This window comes from Mytilus edulis, chromosome 3 (assembly GCF_963676685.1).
Source record: "Mytilus edulis chromosome 3, xbMytEdul2.2, whole genome shotgun sequence".
NCBI lineage: Eukaryota > Metazoa > Mollusca > Bivalvia > Mytilida > Mytilidae > Mytilus > Mytilus edulis.
The window spans coordinates 54,488,938-54,510,574 of NC_092346.1; the positions used below are offsets into that span (position 1 = coordinate 54,488,938).

The 21,637-nt window shown below is 31.0% G+C and overlaps 1 protein-coding gene across 10 annotated transcripts in view; it reads left to right on the top strand.

Annotated features, from left to right (window-relative positions):
• The window catches only part of LOC139516865 (ras guanyl-releasing protein 3-like), a 70,629-nt gene that overhangs the window by 31,889 nt on the left and 17,103 nt on the right, over positions 1 to 21,637 (top strand). For all 10 annotated transcript variants that reach the window (XM_071307239.1, XM_071307240.1, XM_071307236.1 and 7 more), the window contains 6 exons: positions 1,174 to 1,279; positions 3,440 to 3,553; positions 5,520 to 5,651; positions 6,497 to 6,647; positions 11,639 to 11,812; positions 19,645 to 19,761. In XM_071307239.1, coding sequence (XP_071163340.1) covers positions 1,174 to 1,279; positions 3,440 to 3,553; positions 5,520 to 5,651; positions 6,497 to 6,647; positions 11,639 to 11,812; positions 19,645 to 19,761 — 794 coding nt within the window. The remainder of the gene's footprint in view (positions 1 to 1,173; positions 1,280 to 3,439; positions 3,554 to 5,519; positions 5,652 to 6,496; positions 6,648 to 11,638; positions 11,813 to 19,644; positions 19,762 to 21,637) is intronic.

Consider the following 21,637-nt stretch of genomic DNA (forward strand, 5'->3'; position numbering starts at 1 on the left):
CTTTTTAAAAATTTTGGATCCTCATCTGAACATGGCTTGACCATGTTTGGTTAAAGTGATATGATAACTTCATAATGCTGTATGAAACATTTTTAATATAGACTCATTATTGTTGTACTCTATTTTCCGTACTCTGGTAACTTCAATAATAGTAGTATATTTAAAATCACAGGTAATTTACCACAAAAAAATTATTTCTCAGTATTTTTTAAATTGTTTGTCATTGCAGTGCCATTCAAAAAGTCTATATTTTTAAAATCAATACTCACATCTTTTGAAAGTAAATCTAGTAAAACAGTTCACACATTTTGTTCCAATTGTTGCAAAAGAGGGACGAAAGATACCAAAGGGACAGTCAAACTCATAAATCTAAAACAAACTGACAACGCCATGGCTAAAAATGAAAAAGACAAACAAACAACAACACACACGACACAACATAGAAAACTAAAGAATAAACAACACGAACCCCACCAAAAAACTAGGGGTGATCTCAGGTGCTTCGGAAGGGTAAGCAGATCCTGCTCCACATGCGGCACCCGTCGTGTTGCTTATGTGATAACAAATCCGCAAATATTGCAAAATATTTGATATGTAAATTAGTTGTCTAAAGAAGTTCTTAATCTTCATTAAAATGGGTTTTTCACTGCATCTCAATTAGGTAGTAGAAGGAGTTGTGGGGTTAGTGGCGAAATCAGGGTGGGGTGGGCTTCCAGGGGTTAGAACTCCCCCTTTTTTGGACTGTCAATGCATTTAAATGGGTACATATGGTTGGACCCCTCCCTTTTTATCCTGGGTTGGGAACCTCTCTTTTTAAAATGGCTGGATCCACCCCTGGGGGTTCAAAGTTATATTTCGTTTTAGCCTCTCTCTCCCTTCTCCATTTAAATTCAAGTTATAAAAAAAACAGTCATTGTACATTAATTATTACATTGTGTATATTTGCACTGATTTGACATTGTACACTTTTTATTAGATTGTGTATATTTGCCCCAGATTTGACATGTTACACTTATTACATTGTGTATATTTGCACTATATTTGACATTGTACACTAATTATTACATTGTGTATATTTGCCCAAGATTTGACATTGTACATAACTATTACATTGTGTATGTTTGCACTAGAGTTGACATTGTACACTAATTATTACATTGTGTATATTTCCAGCCAAAGAAGGAGACCTGATAGAGGACACAGAATACCCTAATGTGATGTATCTGATGCATGCGTGGTTCATCTCCTCAGAAGATTTAGCAGAAACATTTATTGATCTGTATCCTTCGTTAGACATATTGTTAACCTGACATCACACTTTTAGTTTCCACATTCTATCCATACTTTTAGTTTCCACATCATATTCATACTCTCAGCTCATTTTTTTGTATTTTTTCCTGATCAATTTCATTCATGTTTTTTTTTTGAGAAATAAACTAAAAATGCATGTTTTGCAGAAAATTTAATCTGCATTTTTTGTCAAGATCTTGTTGAAAAAAAAGGTGAAATTTTAAGTCATATGATTAAAATCTAAGTCAAGGATAAGCTAGGTTCAACTGCAGCAAATCATTAATCGGAAAAGCATCATTGGGGAATAAGTTGAAATAATGCTTTATGAGTAAACTAAATATAGATTTATATTAAGACTTCAGACATTTGGGAAAGGAATAAGAATCACTGAAAAGGAAAAAGGGCCTCAGTTGGTTTATTTTGCTATTAGCTTGACATGAACTATTATTTTGTGCTATATAAAGGTAAGGTTCCCCTTGATTTCAGAAAATTGTTAAAAAGGTTTTATTTTACAACCTAACAGTTTGCTAATGATGGTTCTGAACTGGAGGTTACTGTTGTCAAGTTCTCCTAGTCCACCTTCTAGGTACAACCTTATAGTTTGATTATGATGGTGCAATACTGGAGCTTACCGTTGTCAAGTTTGCCTAATCCCCCTTCTTATTACAACCTAATAGTTTCATATGGGTGGTTCAGTACTGCAGGTTACTAATGTCAAGTTCTTCTAATCCACCTTCTAATTACTACCTAACTGAGTTTAATCAGGGTGGTTTTCTATTGTGAAGTTCAATATACCAAATCATCATTTAACATATTTTCATCTGATTTTCAATATCAATTCTACAATAAGGCTAGTCTATACATTTATAAACAAACTGATGAATTTTTCACATTAATAGTTAATGCATGTCATGAGGAAATGGAAGAATTTATTGATGAAACGTGATGACAGATTTATTAGCATTACAATGTTTTCAAAGCTGACATTTAAGAACATTTTGAAATTAACAGTTAATTGAGTAATTACAAGAATGCTGCTATTGGAAATAATATGTTGAAAAAAAAAGATAAAAACTTATGGTTTTGATTTGTCTAGTTTCTTTTTGTATGTAATATTTCCAAAGCTATCTGCTTTCTGCAGATTTCTGTTATAGAATGTAGAGAACAAATTGTCATTAAATAAATGTGTTTACATAGGGTATAGGTTTCCATTATTTTCAAAGTGAATCTGTGCTAGTGTCTCACAAGATAATTGACCTATAGCTTTATAATTTTGTATATAGATATGTCACATTACTTGTGTTTCACAGTTTAGTGTCTTTGGTTAAGTTTGACAGAACTGTATTGTTTATGTCCTTGTTTTGTGATAAGTGACCTAAAACCATAGACTTGTGTACAGATTTGTACACACTTAATTAAGTATCCATTCTGACCTACATATTATGCTTAATTGAATACATTAAGCTAGAGGTTCAAGTTCATTTCACAGATCCCATGTAACTCATTATATAACTATGTGTAAGAATGCAATTGGGAGTATACAATACTCTTCCTAAAATTCTGATTTACATGTTATGCTCTATTTACTCATATTGAGTTTTATGTCTGGGATCATTTCTCAGATATTTAGTAAGCTACAATATTGTAACATGGTTTAAGGGTGCACATAGGTTGTACAACTGTGTTAAATAGAATTAGGTCAGGATGACATTCTATACTTCAGTTCAGTTGTAAGATGCTGATTGACAGTTCAATTTTTCTTCACTGTGAAATTAAATTTTACTGAATTAACTTTTTATATTATTATAGTTTACAGGTTTATCAAGCCCATTTGGTGCCAATGGTAGATAACTTATGTTTTTTTTATGGCGAACTTTTAAAAATGTTTTTGAGACCACAGCCTATCTGGAGCCTGCAATGTATGCCTTAAGTTAAAAGTTTCATATGTGAATTTTATTAATATTGAAAAAATTAATCATAAGTGACATTTATATCAAAATACCATATTTAATGAATTTGATTGGTCGCTGAAGGGTGTGCATATTTTGGTTCATATCATTACGAAAGGTTTACTAAAGGGCATGTATATTCTAGTGCAATATGCTGTTATTTCTGATACATGAGTTGTATTGCCCTTAACTATAACCAGCTACCAAAATTGTCACGAAACCATAGAATGTACTAAAGATGTGTGTGACCACCTGCCTTCGGATGCGGAATGTGAAATACAGATTTACAAGGCGAAAATCTGTTATGCTGTAAGGTATGGAAGAAATAAGAATTACGTTTCAAAGCACATGCAGATACTTATCCAAGAATAAGTACAGAAGCTTATTTAAGGAGCTTCAGACTGGTTTATATTGATTAAATTTGTCTGATGTTTTGAAAAAAATGCCAAACAATTGATTCCCCTCTTTGATTTTAACGATATAGAATTTGGCATATAGGTCTATTGAAACAAATAGATATAAATAATACTGGAGCATTATCTAAGATGATACCGAAGATATGATATAGAAAACATTGTAGGTTGAGGCAAGGTGTATTTTCTTAAAGGTCTTAGAGTGCCTTAGGATATATATACTGTGGTTTCATTATTGTACCTTCGGTTTCAATTTTAAAGGATTCAAGACAAAAAGCCAAAAATTGACAGTTTTGATAACACAGCTATTTTGTTTTTGTTTTTGCAAATTGTTATTATTTGAAATATCAAAGATTACACAAAAAATAAGTTTCTCTAAAACATGTATGTTTTTTTCCAAACAAGGAAGCCACCCCTTCTCATGCACTAAAAAGTAGTCTTCAGAAGATTTTCTATCTCTCAAGACAATTTTTACTTTATCCTTTTAATAATATTTAATTCATACTTCCTATCTATACTTAGAACAACACTTAAATAGATAACAAAAAATAAATATTCTTTACGTTGATGAAACCTTAAGGTCAATTCAAGAAGAAATTATTTTCTTATTCCCTCTTACATCTTACTCAGCAGTTCAATCTACCAGTTAGTAGCAAGCTAGAAAATTTCATAATCTTGTTTAGAATTTGAGCTCAATAATTGATTTTTTGTGTGAAGTAAAAAGGCTGAGTCTTGTTGTTATATTGACAATTCTAGATGGCTGTGTATCAGCGACAGATTAGACTTGATTGACGTCAAAATGATGCTGTTGCGTTTTGTTAGATTTGCTCAAGTATTCTTTTACAAGGAAAATAATATCAATAAATTTTAAATATGCATTGACAAAATATCAATATTGCCCGTGTGAAAAACGACATTAATATATTTTTTTATGTTGTAAAAAACAATAGTGCAAATTAATGCGACAGACATTTAATAAAGGGACTTAATACATCTGAACAAAAGAAAACATGAAATATTGACTTTTACGTAAAATGTGCTTGTCACTTGTTGTTTTTTCCAAGCTCATTGTAGGGATTTCAATAAATTATATATTTAAATGTGTTCCTTGCTAGGAAGATTCCACATATGGTATATTAAGCCATGGTTGAATAAAATATGAAAGATGCTCGGTGAAAAAAAAGCAATCATAAATAATTCAAAAGTGGGAACTAGCAGACTGGAAAGAAAAATAAATATTATAAGGATTTTTTTTTTTTATAAATTAGTTATTATTTCCACTCATGCTTACCACTCATGCTTATCTAACATGTTATGCAAGTTTTCACATGAAAGTTACCTACATATTTATTAGAATCACATCTGAGATTTAAATGAGCAATTTTACAGGTCAAATCTTGATGCTGCATGCATGCATAAAGAGGACAGTTGTACTTAGAATTATTCAAAGAAGTTATATTTTTTTAGTACATGTTATACATATGTTACATGCGAAAAATGAAAATTGTATAATAAGTAATGCTCTTACTGAAATCCTGATCCAAATCAATGCTAAAAAGTTTCTGAACATTTACCACTTAGTTTTGCTTTCCCCTATTTACTGGTGAACTTATTAACCAAAGATCTATAAATTGCCAAATAATATCATAAGGACCTATGAGCTACGCCAGTACGGGTCGGCAGCTATGAACTTTTTAATTTCTCACTAAAACAAAGTAAAAACACAAATATAAGCAACAAAAAAAAAAAATGTCGTAAAATTTTGTTATAGAGGACATATTGTATAGTCATTTTGATGTAAAAATGAACAAATATTTCACTCATTGAACATTGATATAATCAATTCCTGTTATTTTTTTTAATATAGATACTGGATAACTCACTTTCCTGTGCATTTTGACCTTGATAATAGGTTAAAAACCGTTGTGAAGAGATTAGGATCTCTTTTGCTGTCAGAAGGAAATACCAGCTTTAAAGAACTCATTGATCTTTCAAAAGTGTAAGTATTATATAAATGTTAAAAAAGATTGGATGTGTGATAGAAATGCTTATGAAATAAAACACCAGAAATATTCTACAGCAAGTAACTTTAATACTCGGGTCATTATGATAGGGATGGGGACAGAACAAGAGCTCAGTAGTCCCAAAACTTGAATTCTGCTTCTTAAAACTTGTAAATTAGTACCCAGCTAATGACTTTTGTGCTAAATTTGTGTAAAAAGTTTGAAATTACTGATTCCTTTCTTGTTTTGGAAACTTATATACAAATTTAATCAACAGATTGCAACAACAAAAAGACACATGGAAGAACTGAACCAAAATATTTGGTTCATTTACACAGTTTAACTAGTTTCTAGTTTAAACATTATTTTATTCAAAGAAATAGAATTGGATTTGGCAACAGGCAGAGCCTATATGTAAGCCTTTTCCATTTAGGGAGACATAAGTCCACATTACATGTTTATACAAAGCAAGAGGACATTGGTCATGCTACTATATCCTATACATGTAGATATTCACCTTGTCATAATGCAAATGTTTAGACAAAGATTGAATTTATCCTTCCTTGACTATGATAGACTAAAGTGATCTGCAAATTAGATTTAGACCAGGTACATCTCCCCTTTAGACAAGATCACACCTAATAGCATATAATCAGACCAGATACATCTCCGGTTTAGACAAGATCACACCTAATAGCATATAATCAGACCAGATATAAATGTAAGACACTTAAAGTCAAACAGTATGTATACTTCATTTTGTATTGTTCAAAAATAGTAACCAAATGAATGTTTTCATGAAGTTTGATGTTTTCCTGACAATGTTGGTCTTTTTTTTCAGTCCCTCCTATGATTGGATGAGAAACATGTCAGTGAGAAGTTCTGCAATGCGACATAATCGTAAAGTTTCCTTGGTGTTTAATCATTTAGAACCGTTGGAATTAGCAGAACATTTGACTTTTTTGGAATACAAGGCTTTCAGGAGGATATATGTAAGTTTATTTATTGACTGAAGATTTTTGAAGGGGGAGTCTAGGGACTTGTCATATTTGGTCATGGCTATTCTAGCATAAAGATGAAATTTTATCATATTAGATCTCAATGACCAAATTGAGCAAGAAAATGACATTAAGTTTATATAACTTTTGTTATGAAATGATGGTTTATGTGCTCAATAGATACAACATTTTACAATCTTGTTGCATCTTTGGACTCACCAGTTTTGAAAATGATGAGTCCAGACTGATTTTCGTGAGTCCTGGACTCATCGCGTCACCTTAGTGAGACCCTATGTTGACAGTACTTTCAAAACCATCTATCATTGACTTAAACAAATCACACAATAATTAAAGATTGTGTTATATGTTTAAATAAAATACGTGACAAAACAAAACCAAATACAAGTGTATACTAATATAAGATGGTTTCATTAAATCTTACTGTCCTTATTTACTTTTATATTATTTACTTCTACCTTTATAACATCAATTATTTATACTATACCCATACAAAACATTTAGTAATTGATAAATATTATGAATAATGATGAATGCTTTATTACTATTTCTTTGAAGTATATTATATTTAGGCTAGGGATTTTGTATCATTCGGGTGATGCATGTTGTACAAAACTTTCTAGTATTGGAACATTGTGATGATCTCAACTAAAGGAATTACCATTGCTTTTATAATGTCAAATTACAATACACATGTGACTTGATGTCATTTATCTTACATTTGACATTTAAATTTGATGTAAAAATGGCTATTGTTATATCTCTGTGATGAAGATTATACCTGGTGTTTGATCATTTAGGATGGCACACTTCACTGGTGTAAATAAATATTTGTTTGGTCAACAGCATTAAGTGATTGTTTGTCCTAATAAAAAGAGTCATTGATTAAATTATAGATTATAAAAGTGTATTAAGGTCACTGTCTCAAGTTTAATGTGTATATGGCTTCAAAATTTGCTGAAATTGACGTAAGTCAGCTATTATTCGTCAGATAATCAAACAATTGTCCAATCAAGCATATATATTTACAAGATGAATCCTTTATCTCACTAAGGAAGGAATGCATAGAAATTGTCATTCTTTTGATATTGTCTTTTGTTCTGAAGTGTAAAATTATTGACCTGTAACACAGATGGTAGGCTGTCACAGTCATATTTAATAGTTATATGGTCCAATTTCCATTTAGGTGGAAAACGATATCTTTGATACAGATATTTCCCCACTAACTGGAGTAGGAGTATAAATGCTAAGTGTTTGCTCAATTCTATTTAGTGCTTTAAAAACAACAAATTCTTCTTTACTGATATTCTGCACCTTTTTTATTGTCGAGCCTTCGACTTTAGTCGAAAAAGCGAGACTAAGCGATCCTACATTCGGTCGGCAGCGTCCACAAATATTCACTCTGTGGTTAAAGTTTTTGAAATTTTAAAAACTTTCTTAAACTATACTGAATTTCTACCAATCTTGGACAGAAGCTTGTTTATGATCATAAGAAAGTATCCAGAAGTAAATTTTGTAAAAATAAAATTCCATTTTTTCCGTATTTTACTTATAAATGGATTTAGTTTTTCTGTGAGGAAACATTACATTCACTCTGTGGTTAAAGTTTTTAAAATTTTAATAACTTTCATAAACTATCCTTGATTTGTACCAAACTTGGACAGAAGCTTGTTTATGATCATAAGATAGTATCAAGAAGAAAATTTTGTAAAAATAAATTTCCACTTTTCCGTATTTTACTTATAAATGGACTTAGTTTTTTTGCCAGAAACAAAACATTCACCATGTGGTTTAAGTTTTTAAAATTTTCTAATGTTCTTAAACTATCCTGAATTTCTGCCAAACTTAGACAAAAGCTTGTTTCTGATCATAAGATATTATTCAGAAGTAAATTTTGTAAAAAAAAAAATCCCTTTTTCCGTATTTTACTTATAAATGGACTTAGTTTTTCTTCCAGTTAACATTACATACAGTCTGCAGTTAAAATTTATAAAACATTTATTAGATTCATAAACTATCCTGGATTTTTTCACCAAACTTGGAAGATTCTTTCAATCAAAAAACAGTATCAAGAGGGAAATTTTTATTGATGTTTTTCCTTCTTTTTGTTGAGTCTGCGATTAACAGCAAAAGTAGGCGAGACACTGGGTTCCGTGGAACCCTTATGAATTTTTAGCTCACCTGGCCCAAAGGGCCAAGTGAGCTTTTCCCATCACTTTGCGTCTGGCATCGTTAACTTTAACAAAAATCTTCTCCTCTGAAACTACTGGGCCAATTAAACCAAACTTGTCCACAATCATCATTGGGGTATCTAGTTTAAAAAATGTGTCTGGTGACCCGGCCATCCAACCAAGATGGCCGCCACGGCTAAAAATAGAACATAGGGTTAAAATGCAGTTTTTGGCTTATAACTCAAAAACCAAAGCATAGTTACCCCTGAATTGGTAATTTTAAGGAAATTTTGCTGTTTTTTGTTATTATCTTGAATATTGTTATAGATAGAGATAAACTGTAAACAGCAATAATGTTTAGCAAAGTAAGATTTACAAATAAGTCAACATGACCAAAATGGTCAATTGACCCCCTAAGGAGTTATTGTCCTTTATAGTCAATTTTTAACAATTTTCATAAAATTTGTAAATTTTTACTAACATTTTCCTCTGAAACTACTGAGCTAAGTTCATTATAGATAGAGATAATTGTAAGCAGCAAGAACGTTCAGTAAAGTAAGATGTACAAACACATAACCATCACTAAAATACAATTTTGTCATGAATCAATCTGCTGCCTTTGTTTAATATTCACATAGACCAAGGTGAGCGACACAGGCTCTTTAGAGCACTAGTATTTCATCTAGTCAAATGTCTGTGTAAACTGTCCTCACTTATTGTCTATCCTCTGTTAACTTTTCTCATATTTGTCAACTTCTCAGAAATTGAAGTGTTCTTTTTCAAATTTTTGTTTTGTACGTATTGAACTTAAATATGGCTGACAGAGGCAGTTATTGATTCTGATTGGTTAATTTTCAAATGGAAGGTCTTTTATATGAATATTTCATTGAACCTAATAGGAAATTTTTCGTTGGAAAAAAAGTCTAATCTGAACCAAATCGACCAGTCATAATGTGAAAATGGGTGTTTGCTTAACACTATCTTTTGTGTTGATAGGATGAAATTTTTACTCTTGAAACATTTTTCATTTTGCTGGTCAATTTTCAAACTTCTTCGTTGATAAATTCCAAAGCCAACTTTTTAAACTTTATAAAATTGATTATAATGAGATCCATAACTGTGAATTCATTATTATTCTGGGGATACCAATTTTAATGGATTACTTGGGTACAGATGAACTACGAAAAAGACAAACTTAACCATGCCAATCTAAGCTAAATTTAAAATGAAATGCACCACATAGAATTTCTTGCTCTCTTGAAAATTTCTCATGTTATATAAGACACCTGAATAAATGCTTCTTCCAACATACTCTTTAATTGTCACAAACATGTGTAATTTGTTTATATGACAATATAGATTATTATTTAATAATTTTAAATAGTTTTAAAATGCAAAAATGGATAGATAGGTCATTTAATTGTGCCTACTCTTAGGAAGGTTGAATTTTCTTATCTCAGGCATAGATTACCTGAGCCGTATTTGGCACAACTTTTTGTAATTTTAGATCCTCAATGCTCTACAACTTTTTACTTGTTTGGCTTTATAAATATTTTGATATGAGCGGCACTGATGAGTCTTATGTAGACAAACGCCTGTCAGGCGTATTAATTATAATCCTGGTAAAATTTGATAACTATTTGAATTGTAATAGGCTTGGAAAGTGCTAATGGTTGACATTATTCATAAATCCAGGATGATTTATCAAAGTGTTTAGGTATGAAAATAAAAAAATGTGTTATGATTGCCAAATAGACATTTCTCCTACAGAGCCTGAATGGCATAGAAGTTCAGAACTACATGTCACTGTATGGTCTTCAACAATGAGCAAAATCCACAGTGCATAGTAAGCTTTAAAAGTGAAATGTAAAACTTTTCAAACAAGAAAACTAACCACCAGCTTTATGATCAAAACAAACAACAACCCTGAATTACAAGCTTCTGACTAACAGATTTAGGCTGAGGAAAACAGATTTGCTGGTGCCACATACTTGCTCTCACTTTAAAGGGACAGTGGTGTAACAGTAAAACATGAGACCAAGCTACAGAAATGAGTTTAAAAAGGCCTTCAATTGTATGTTGTAGTGAAAATGTTGTTATGATATTTTTGATTGAATGTGATATACACTTAAATTATCTACGTCATTTTTTGTTATCGCAACAACTAGAAAAGATCTTTATTTCCTGTTTGATGTCAAGATATAGGTTAGTTATGGTATATGACACTTTTTCACTCCAGGTCAATACTATTTATGGAATACATGTAATACCTTCTCTGGGTTCAACAAAACAAGTGACAGGAGAAAAGCTGTATATAGTTTGTCAGTGGAAATTTTTTGTAGGGAGTAAGGTCATTTGAAAATTATGACAAGTCATTACCTACATTGACTTTCAAGATGATTTTAAATGGCAGAAGTTTGGTCAGAATGGCCAGTGTTTCTTGCACTTGTAACCCTGAAGAAATTTTAGTTATAGCATGATGCAGTTTCAGTTTTATCAATGGTCTATGATTTTCCCATTGCATATCAGTACTTATATTTTCTACAAAACTTGCTGATATCAGATGCTATTACAAAATGGAGTTTCCTAACTTATCAATTTTAGTCCATCTTAGTGGACAGTTCTAGTTTTCCTAGATTTTATCTATGAAGGTTTAATAAAAATTCAAATATTCAGCTAAATACAAAAAAGTACAACTATCATAAACCTAGCCTGCAGGAAAAGAGATTTCTACAGAAATACAATTTAACTCTATCCACAAGAATAAATATATCAACAATATTTCTTTAATTTCAGTTTACAGATTTCAAAAACTATGCAATCACAGCTTCGTTGAAAGACAATGCCAAATTAGAGAGGTCCATAGCTTTGTTTAATGGATTATCACAGTGGATACAGTGTATGGTCCTAAGTAAAACCACACCACAGCAACGAGCTGATGTCATTGTCAAGTTTGTTAATGTAGCAAAGGTTGGTAATTTAGACAAGTAGGCCATATTAGTGTACAGTATTGTTAGAAAGAAACAAATCTGACCACCCCTTAATTAGGACAATAATAGTAATAATGTAAAATATATAATAATAAAAAAATCAGAGAAGGTATATTGTTAAACTTTTAATGTAAAAACAATGTAAAATGATGGTTTAGCTACATTCATTTCTCTATTTAAAAAGTTGTAGACTAAATGCCCCCTCTGTATTCCACCTTCCTCATCCTTAAAAGAAAGAATTACTTCCAAATATAATCTATAGGATGCACACACAGTCTTTCAAAGAGTTGCAGGAAAGATTTCTATCCTAATCCATGTATGAATGTTTATTATGTCACCATATCAATTGGCCATTGTCTGTGGAGATGAAAATGTTGGTAATTAACTGTGTCTCATATTTAGGTCAGTGTCACCAACCAGTCAGCAGTCACTTCAAAATCCTATAATTTGACATGATGAATTTTGTATCAGTCATACATCACATGGATTGTTGTCTCCTTTACTGTATGTATGTGATTTTATGGAGATTTTTTTTCTCAGCATCCTTTTTTTCCCCTGGATATTTTTAATTAAAAGAACTTCAATCAAAATATTGGTATGAATTCAAAATCATCTTTTAAATTGAGATTAATCCTACCTAAGATTTGACAGTATGTTGTATGTCACTGGGTCAATCGATAAAAACAGGGACATCTCTTGTCCATCAAAAATCAATTCTCATACACAGCGAACTTCTTATAATTTAATTGCTTTCTATATCTCATCTCAGTTCGTATCAAATGGCAGGTTTTTAGTCAGTTCGTATCAAATGGCAGGTTTTTAGTGCATAAAGTTGTTTTTTCATTTATTCATTTAAATGATTTCTCTTTTTCCTGTCCAATGCTTTCATTCAGTATGTAAAGGAAATCAATATTAAGATAAATAAAAGATAAAAAAAAAAAAAAAACAATAGAAGAAAACGGAAAAAAGAAATGATTTTATCTAGCACTTAAACTACTATTTTTAGAAAAATAATGATATATTGTTGTTACACTACCTGTACTTAATACTGACTAAAGAGGTGAATGGAACCTAGGTGTTAATAAGTATATTTATAAGTGTGGGAGGGTAATCATTTTTATACGACCGCAAATTTTGAAAAAATTTTCGTCGTATATTGCTATCACGTTGGCGTCTTCGTCGTCGTCGTCGTCGTCGTCGTCGTCGTCGTCGTCCGGCGTCCGAATACTTTTAGTTTTCGCACTCTAACTTTAGTAAAAGTGAATAGAAATCTATGAAATTTTAACACAAGGTTTATGACCATAAAAGGAAGGTTGGTATTGATTTTGGGAGTTTTGGTCCCAACATTTTAGGAATAAGGGGCCAAAAAGGGCCCAAATAAGCATTTTCTTGGTTTTCGCACCATAACTTTAGTTTAAGTTAATAGAAATCTATGAAATTTTGACACAAGGTTTATGACCACAAAAGAAAGATTGGGATTGATTTTGGGAGTTTTGGTTTCAATAGTTTAGGAATAAGGGGCCAATAAAGGGCCCAAATAAGCATTTTTCTTGGTTTTTGCACAATAACCTTAGGTTAAGTAAATGGAAATCTATGAAATTTAAACACAATGTTTATGACCACAAAAGGAAGGTTGGTATTTATTTTGGGAGTTTAGGACCCAACAGATTAGGAATTAGGGGCCAAAAAGGGACCCAAATAAGCATTTTTCTTGGTTTTCGCACTATAATGTTAGTATAAGTAAATACAAATCTATGAAATTTAAACACAAGGCTTATGACCATAAAAGGAAGGTTGGTATTGATTTTGGGAGTTTTGGTCCCAACAGTTTAGGAAAAAGGGGCCCAAAGGGTCCAAAATTAAACTTTGTTTGATTTCATCAAAATTGAATAATTGGGGTTCTTTGATATGCCGAATCTAACTGTATATGTAGATTCTCAACTTTTGGTCCCGTTTTCAAATTGGTCTACATTAAGGTCCAAAGGGTCCAAAATTAAACTTAGTTTGATTTTGACAAAAAATGAATCGGTTGGGTTCTTTGATATGTTGAATCTAAAAATGTACTTAGATTCTTGATTATTGAAGTTTTTTTGGTCCAGTTTTCAAATTGGTCTACATTAAGGTCCAAAGGGTCCAAAATTAAACTTTGTTTGATTTCATCAAAAATTGAATCCTTGGGGTTCTTTGATATGCCAAATCTAACTGTGTATGTAGATTCTTCATTTTTGGTCCTGTTTTCAAATTTCAAATTCTACATTAAAGTCCAAAGGGTCCAAAATTAAACTAAGTTTGATTTTAACAAAAATTGAATTCTTGGGCCTCTTTGATATGCTGAATCTAAACATGTACTTAGATTTTTGATTATGGGCCCAGTTTTCAAGTTGGTCCAAATCAGGATCTAAAATTATTATATTAAGTATTGTGCAATAGCAAGTCTTTTCAATTGCACAGTATTGTGCAATGGCAAGAAATATCTAATTGCACAATATTGTGAAATAGCAAATTTTTTTTAATTAGAGTTATCTTTCTTTGTCCAGAATAGTAAGCAAGAAATATCCTATTTGTGCAATAGCAAGAATTTTTTTTAATTGGAGTTATCTTTCTTTGTCCAGAATCAACTTAAATCTTTGTTATATACAATATACAATGTATATACACTTTCTACTACCAACTGATAAATTTAAATAATCTTTACCATTCAGTGATAACAAGCAGTTTTTTTACATCTTAATATTTTATGATGTATTTAAATGAGTAGTTATTGTTGCAAACTCCATTAGAAATTTGAATTGATATCAGTTTTGAAAAAGGGAAACGGGGATGTGAAAAAAAGGGGGGGGGTTAAATTTTTCTCATTTCAGATTTCATAAATAAAAAGAAAATTTCTTCAAACATTTTTTTGAGAGGATTAATATTCAACAGCATAGTGATTTGCTCAAAGGCAAAAAAAACCTTTTAAGTTCATTAGACCACATTCATTCTGTGTCAGAAACCTATGCTGTGTCAACTATTTAATTTTAGATTTAAAAAGTTTGAAGAAGAAATCTTTAATTGATTTGTAAAATCTTGGCATTTGTTTTGTGTAAAAAAAAACCATGTAATGTCAAAAATTTGATCACAATCCAAATTCAGAGCTGTATCATGCTTGAATGTTTTGTCCATACTTGCCCCAACTGTTCAGGGTTCGACCTCTGCGGTCGTATAAAGCTGCGCCCTGCGGAGCACCTGGTTGTATTTTACATGAAAGAGGGTGATAATTTTTAATGTTTTCCTCTGGGAGAAGGCGATAATTCTTATTTTCACCTTATGCTGAAAACACCAAGTTATATAAGACCAATGATATTGATTCTTGTGAATGTCAAATGTTAGATGCATGTCTGTTACTACTATTAAACTGACAACTTTACTGCTTACAGAAGCAAATATAATCACTTTGACCTTTACAAAAGTTGATGATTCAATGACCATAGTTAATGGGCTACTGTGAAAATCACAATGCTTAATATCGGACTTTAATAAAGTTCACATCAATCCAGCATATGAAATGACCTTTGGTATTATATGTGAAATAAATTCTTAATTGATACAGTTGTTTTATTCTTATTCAAAGATCTTATCATGGTAATCAGCCAGTTGAGATTAATTGTTCTTGTGTCTTCAGTATTACCCATCAAGGAAAGTCTGAAATAACAATGAATTCTGACATTTTAAAAAGCGATTTAACATATAATTCATGGCGCTTAGGGTCATAAGGAAGTTAAAGGTACTGGCAATTATCTCTCAAAAAGGAATGTACCAAAGGACAGAGTTTAAGATGACTAAAGAATCCATCTACTGCCTTTAAGACACAAATTATCTTTTGTTTTAAGGAACTGTTTAATTTTCAAAAAAAAGTTAGTTTTTAAGACCCCCAATTCTTTTTGTCCTAATCGTCTTTTCAAAACCTAGAACAGCTCAGAAAAACATGGAAATTTCAACTGTTAGTACTTTAAAAAACCTTGACACTTAAAAAATATAAATCTTTCAGTTAAATGTCAAAATCTTTTTTGTTAAAATAATAATATTTATGAGGACATTTTGCAATATATAATTATTGACCACCTGTCTTGGTCCATATACTTAAATGTACCAGCTTATGTTCAATAATATAAATACCTGTACCTATAATATTTGTTATAGAAAATCTTGAATTTTGCGCAAAAAAAACATCAGTCTGATATTGTGTTATCATTTATGACAAAAATAAAACTTTAAGCTTCTTCTTACATTTATCATGGCAATAAAAGCCAGTTTAATAACATCACTAGCTTACTGAGAGATCCATTTGTTATGATTGAAAATTAATGTGAGAATTTAGAATAGAGATTTTATCATACATATTTCAATAAAATATTTAAGAGCTGAAAATTCATCAAGAATTCACAGCAAAGGTATTAAATGTTATTACCTTCTGTTTGTTATTGAACTCATTCAAATTGGAAGTTTTTAACATATCAATACAATGTACCAAATAATGGATTCAGATTACAGATAATCGGATTAAGAATGATTTTATACAGTTGTATTATGATTGGCAGCTTCTATATGATATATCTTAGTTTTTTTTGTTAAATTTGAAACATCTGCTGGTATTCACATGCAATGAATCTGTTTGAAAAAAATGTTCATTTGAGGATTATCTGATAACAATCAAAGTAACATTTGATTTAATTTCTTGTTGCTATTGAAAATGTATTGACTTTATCATTTTTTTACCCCCCCCCCCCCTTAGGCAGTCAGTGGGCCCCCACTTATGAAAATTTCTAGATCCGCCAGTGATACTGTTTTTTTTTCGGCCATCTGTCACACTTTAGTCTACTTTATTATACTCCACTAAACGCAGTGGAGACTACAAAAGTATTAAATGATTGTGTATCCGTCCCGTGGTGGTTTCCAGATGAAAACTTGAGAACGGATCAAAAATTTATTTCATTTGTTCCCAATTGTTTGGCACTATAAAGTACAAGTTAAGTTCGATTTTCATCTTAAATCAACATGCAGTCAAATTTGAGTTATTTGTGACCTTTTTGTATCTAAAGTCGGTTCGAAGTCTACTTTTCTTTATTTCTAGTGCCTGATTAGCTATCAAATTGTCAAGGAGAGGCAAAAGATACCAAAGGGACAAACAAACTCATAGATCAAAAATAAACTGAAAACGCCATGGCTAAAAAGGAAAAAGAAAAAGAAATGCATGGCTAAAAAAGAAAAGATAATTTTTGGACCATTTTTATACGACCGCAAAAATTTTAATTTTTCGTCGTATATTGCTATCACGTTGGCGTCGTCGTCCTGCGTTGTCGTTGTCGTCCGAATACTTTTAGTTTTCGCACTCTAACTTTTGTAAAAGTGAATAGAAATCTATGAAATTTTAACACAAGGTTTATTACCACAAAAGGAAGGTTGGGATTGATTTTGGGAGTTTTGGTCCCAACATTTTAGGAATTAGGGGCCAAAAAGGGCCCAAATAAGCATTTTCTTGGTTTTCGCACTATAACTTTAGTTTAAGTAAATTGAAATCTATGAAATTTTGACACAAGGTTTATGACCACAAAATGAAGGTTGGGATTGATTTTGGGAGTTTTGGTTCCAACAGTTTAGGAATTAGGGGCCAAAAAGGGCCCAAATAAGCATTATTCTTGGTTTTCGTACAATAACTTTAGTATAAGTAAATAGAAATCAATGAAATTTAAACACAAGTTTTATGAACACAAAAGGAAGGTTGGGATTGATTTTGGGAGTTTTGGTCCCAACAGTTTAGGAATTAGGGGCCAAAAAGGGGCCCAAATAAGCATTATTCTTGGTTTTCGCACCAGAACTTTAGTATAAGTAAATAGAAATCTATGAAATTTAAACACAAGGTTTATGACCATAAAAGGAAGGTTGGGTTTCATTTTTGGAGGTTTGGTCCCAACAGTTTAGGAATAAGGGGCCCAAAGGGTCCAAAATTGAACTTTGTTTGATTTCATCAAAAATTGAATAATTGGGTTTCTTTGATATGTTGAATCTAACTGTGTATGTAGATTCTTAATTTTTGGTCCCGTTTTCAAATTGGTCTACATTAAGGTCCAAAGGGTCCAAAATTAAACTTAGTTTGATTTTAACAAAAATTGAATCCTTGGGCTTCTTTGATATGCTGAATCTAATAATGTACTTAGATTTTTGATTATTGGCCCAGTTTTCAAGTTGGTCCAAATCGGGGTCCAAAATTAAACTTTGTTTGATTTCATCAAAAATTGAATAATTGGGGTTCTTTGATATGCCAAATCTAACTGTGTATGTAGATTCTTAATTCTTGGTCCCGTTTTCAAATTGGTCTACATTAAAGTCCAAAGGGTCCAAAATTAAACTAAGTTTGATTTTAACAAAAATTGAATTCTTGGGTTTTTTTGATATGCTGAATCTAAACATATACTTAGATTTTTGATTATGGGCCCAGTTTTCAAGTTGGTTCAAATCAGGATCCAAAATTATTATATTAAGTATTATGCAATAGCAAGAAATTTTCAATTGCACAGTATTCAGCAATAGCAAGAAATCTTCAATTGCACAGTATTGTGCAATAGGAAGAAATTTTCAATTGCACAGTATTGCGCAATAGCAAGAAATCTTCAATTGCACAGTATTGTGCAATAGCAAATATTTTCAATTGCACAGTATTGCACAATAGCAAGAAATATCTTATTGCACAATATTGTGCAATAGCAAGAAATTTTCAATTGATTGGAGTTATCTTTCTTTGTCCAGAATAGTAGTTGAATCAACTTAAATCATTGTTTTATACAATATACAATGTATATTCACTTTTACTACCAACTGATAAATTAAAACAATCTTTACCATTCAGTGATAACAAGCACTTTATTTTACATTTTAATATTTTATGATGTATTTAAATGAGTAGTTATTGTTGCAAACTCCATTAGGAATTTGAATTGAGATCAGTTTTGGTGAAAAAAAAGGGGGGGGGGGGGTTAAACTTTTCTCATTTCAGATTTCATTAATAAAAAGAAAATTTCTTCAAACATTTTTTTGAGAGGATTAATATTCAACAGCATAGTGAATTGCTCAAAGGCAAAAAAAATATTTTAAGTTCATTAGACCACATTTATTCTGTGTCAGAAACCTATGCTGTGTCAACTATTTAATCACAATCCAAATTTAGAGCTGAATCCAGCTTAAATGTTGTGTCCATACTTGCCCCAACTGTTCAGGGTTCAACCTCTGCGGTCGTATATAGCTGCGCCCTGCGGAGCATCTGGTTGTTTCTTTAAAAAGAATTGAGTTTGTCTGGGTTATTGCTGAAATACACTATGGTCGACGGTCATCACTAGCGCATAATGCACTAGCTACATTAAGCGTCTCTGTGTGTGCTCCAAAAAGACAAATGTATCCAAGTAAGGTTGATGATCAGTTTCATGTTTTATGTCCTGAAAACATTGTTGCGGTACATATAGTTTTTCGTTCTATTCTGCCATACGGTTGTTCGTCAGTTACACTTTGGTTTACCTTTGGAAGTAGAATCTTCATGAAATTTTGTACTGTACTCTTTATTTATCATGATATGGACTGACAACTGTGTAAAAATGGGAGAGTTCCATCGAAAATAGAAAATAAGCGCCGAGTGGGACACCCCTGTCTTGAACATTTCCTTGTTGCCATCAGCCTATCTATAGATCGTGTGGGAGCCTCAGAATTAGTATAGTAGATATCTTAGAATATCTTGGAATCAAAAAAGGAACATTCTTTTTTTCACAACACTACATTATTTTTCAGAAACTTCGAATTCTACAAAATTTTAACACACTAATGTCAGTTGTTGGTGGTCTGACGCACAGTGCTCTGGCAAGGTTATCCAAGACAAATGCCTGCATACCTAGTGAAACACAAAAGGTAAATCATTTGTATTTAACAAAATATGATTCTTATTATGACATTCTTTTCATAGATGTTAGTACATGTATAAAATTCAGAAATTTTGTATAATTTTAAAAAAGACATCAAAACACAATAATATTATGACAATCAGATGTATTAATTTTACTAGAAGAATCTAGATACTTGTTTTTTTCCCTATATTCATGGTGCAATGTATAAGGTCCTGAAATGATTTAACATTCTAAGTCATAAGTGAATATGCTAGCTTACTTTTTCAAAATAAGAATTATATGTAAGATGGTTAGCTTGTAACTAGTGTCAAATGTACAAAATGAAATTTCTTTTATATACAGCAAATAATTCTCAGCCACGAAATACAATACTTGGAGTACATAGAATATTGGATATCTTATATTAAAACTCTTTGATGCATACATTGATATACTGTGAATTTATTATTATTCATTGGATACAAATTTCACAGCTTTCTTGGGCATTTGTACATCCCTAATCTAAGTCAGTTATCAATGAAAATACAATTTTTCTTAAAACCCTGATAATGTGTACAAACAAAATCCTCTGTACAATATCTAACTTTTACTTATTCACATTGGTTTTGACATTATGGTATGGTTCTCATTATGTTTGTCCTTGCAATATAGTCTGTTTCAAATAAAAAAAATGCTTTTTGTACCTAAAATGAAAATGACCTATAAATGACGTCACAAAAACACCTATTGTTCAGCTTATGTACCACATTCATTTATTATCAATGATGATATTACAAAAACTCAAAAAATCATATTAAAAAGATGACTAATCCTGATTATGCAGATTCACAGTAATTTGTCAATAATTACATTTAATAATTAATATTATTAGATTTGGGAACATAAAGTGCAAGTGATACTTGTTCAGAACTCTATGTGGGTTAATTGGTGGTTAATTTTAATTAAGTACACAATGACTATGACATTTTTGTACTAATGTAGTTCTCATTTTTAAAGATGTGGCTTGACCTATATTTTCAATAATATATGAATATTGAATCTGTTTAATAATGACCTCAAGAGAGTAATCATTAAATGATCATACCATTTGTGCATGGTTTATATATGGAAAAGAGCATTCAGCAAGATCTTTTCTAAATTTACCCAATAAAAACTGCTATACAATATATAGGCTAATGTGTCTGTCAGACTCTGTCTCCAAATTCATTTCAATACTTTTTAGGAAATTTTCTTTTATTAGAAGGTATATTTATTCTATGTAGGTCACAGACATTAACAATGAATTTGGTTTGAAAGAGTATATTTGTTGCTTTAATTTTCTTTAATGAAGTACATTTATGAACTGTGACTTTCAAAACATGTTGACTTGGATATATCTTTCGAAATTGAAAAAGCTATTTAGGTCATAAAAAGCTATATAGAAAGAAAAAAAATGTAGGTTAATCTTATTAGGAATATTATATTGTTATCTTAAAAAAGATTTATTAACTGGACTGCAATAATGTATGGAAGATGTATTAAAAAAATAAGAATTATTGGAAAAATATGGAAGCCAATTTTTTGATTTTGATCAGTTAATTTTTAGATTTATTTGTACATGTACAATAGAATAATGGTTTGAGAGAACCTATTTCAAGATTTCTTATTTTGGTCTGATAAGGTGCATATAACAAGAATGAAGCCACATTGGTTTGTAGGAAATTTTTCTCTCCAAACTATTTGAAAAAAAAATGTATATGAAAAAAATCATCCTTTATAGTCAAATGGAGACAATTCAGCATGGGTATTAGTTTCAAAAATTCACCCAAAGTACAAATTGTATATATAAAAAAGAAGATGGGGTATAATTGCCAATGAGACAACTCTCCACAAGAGACAAG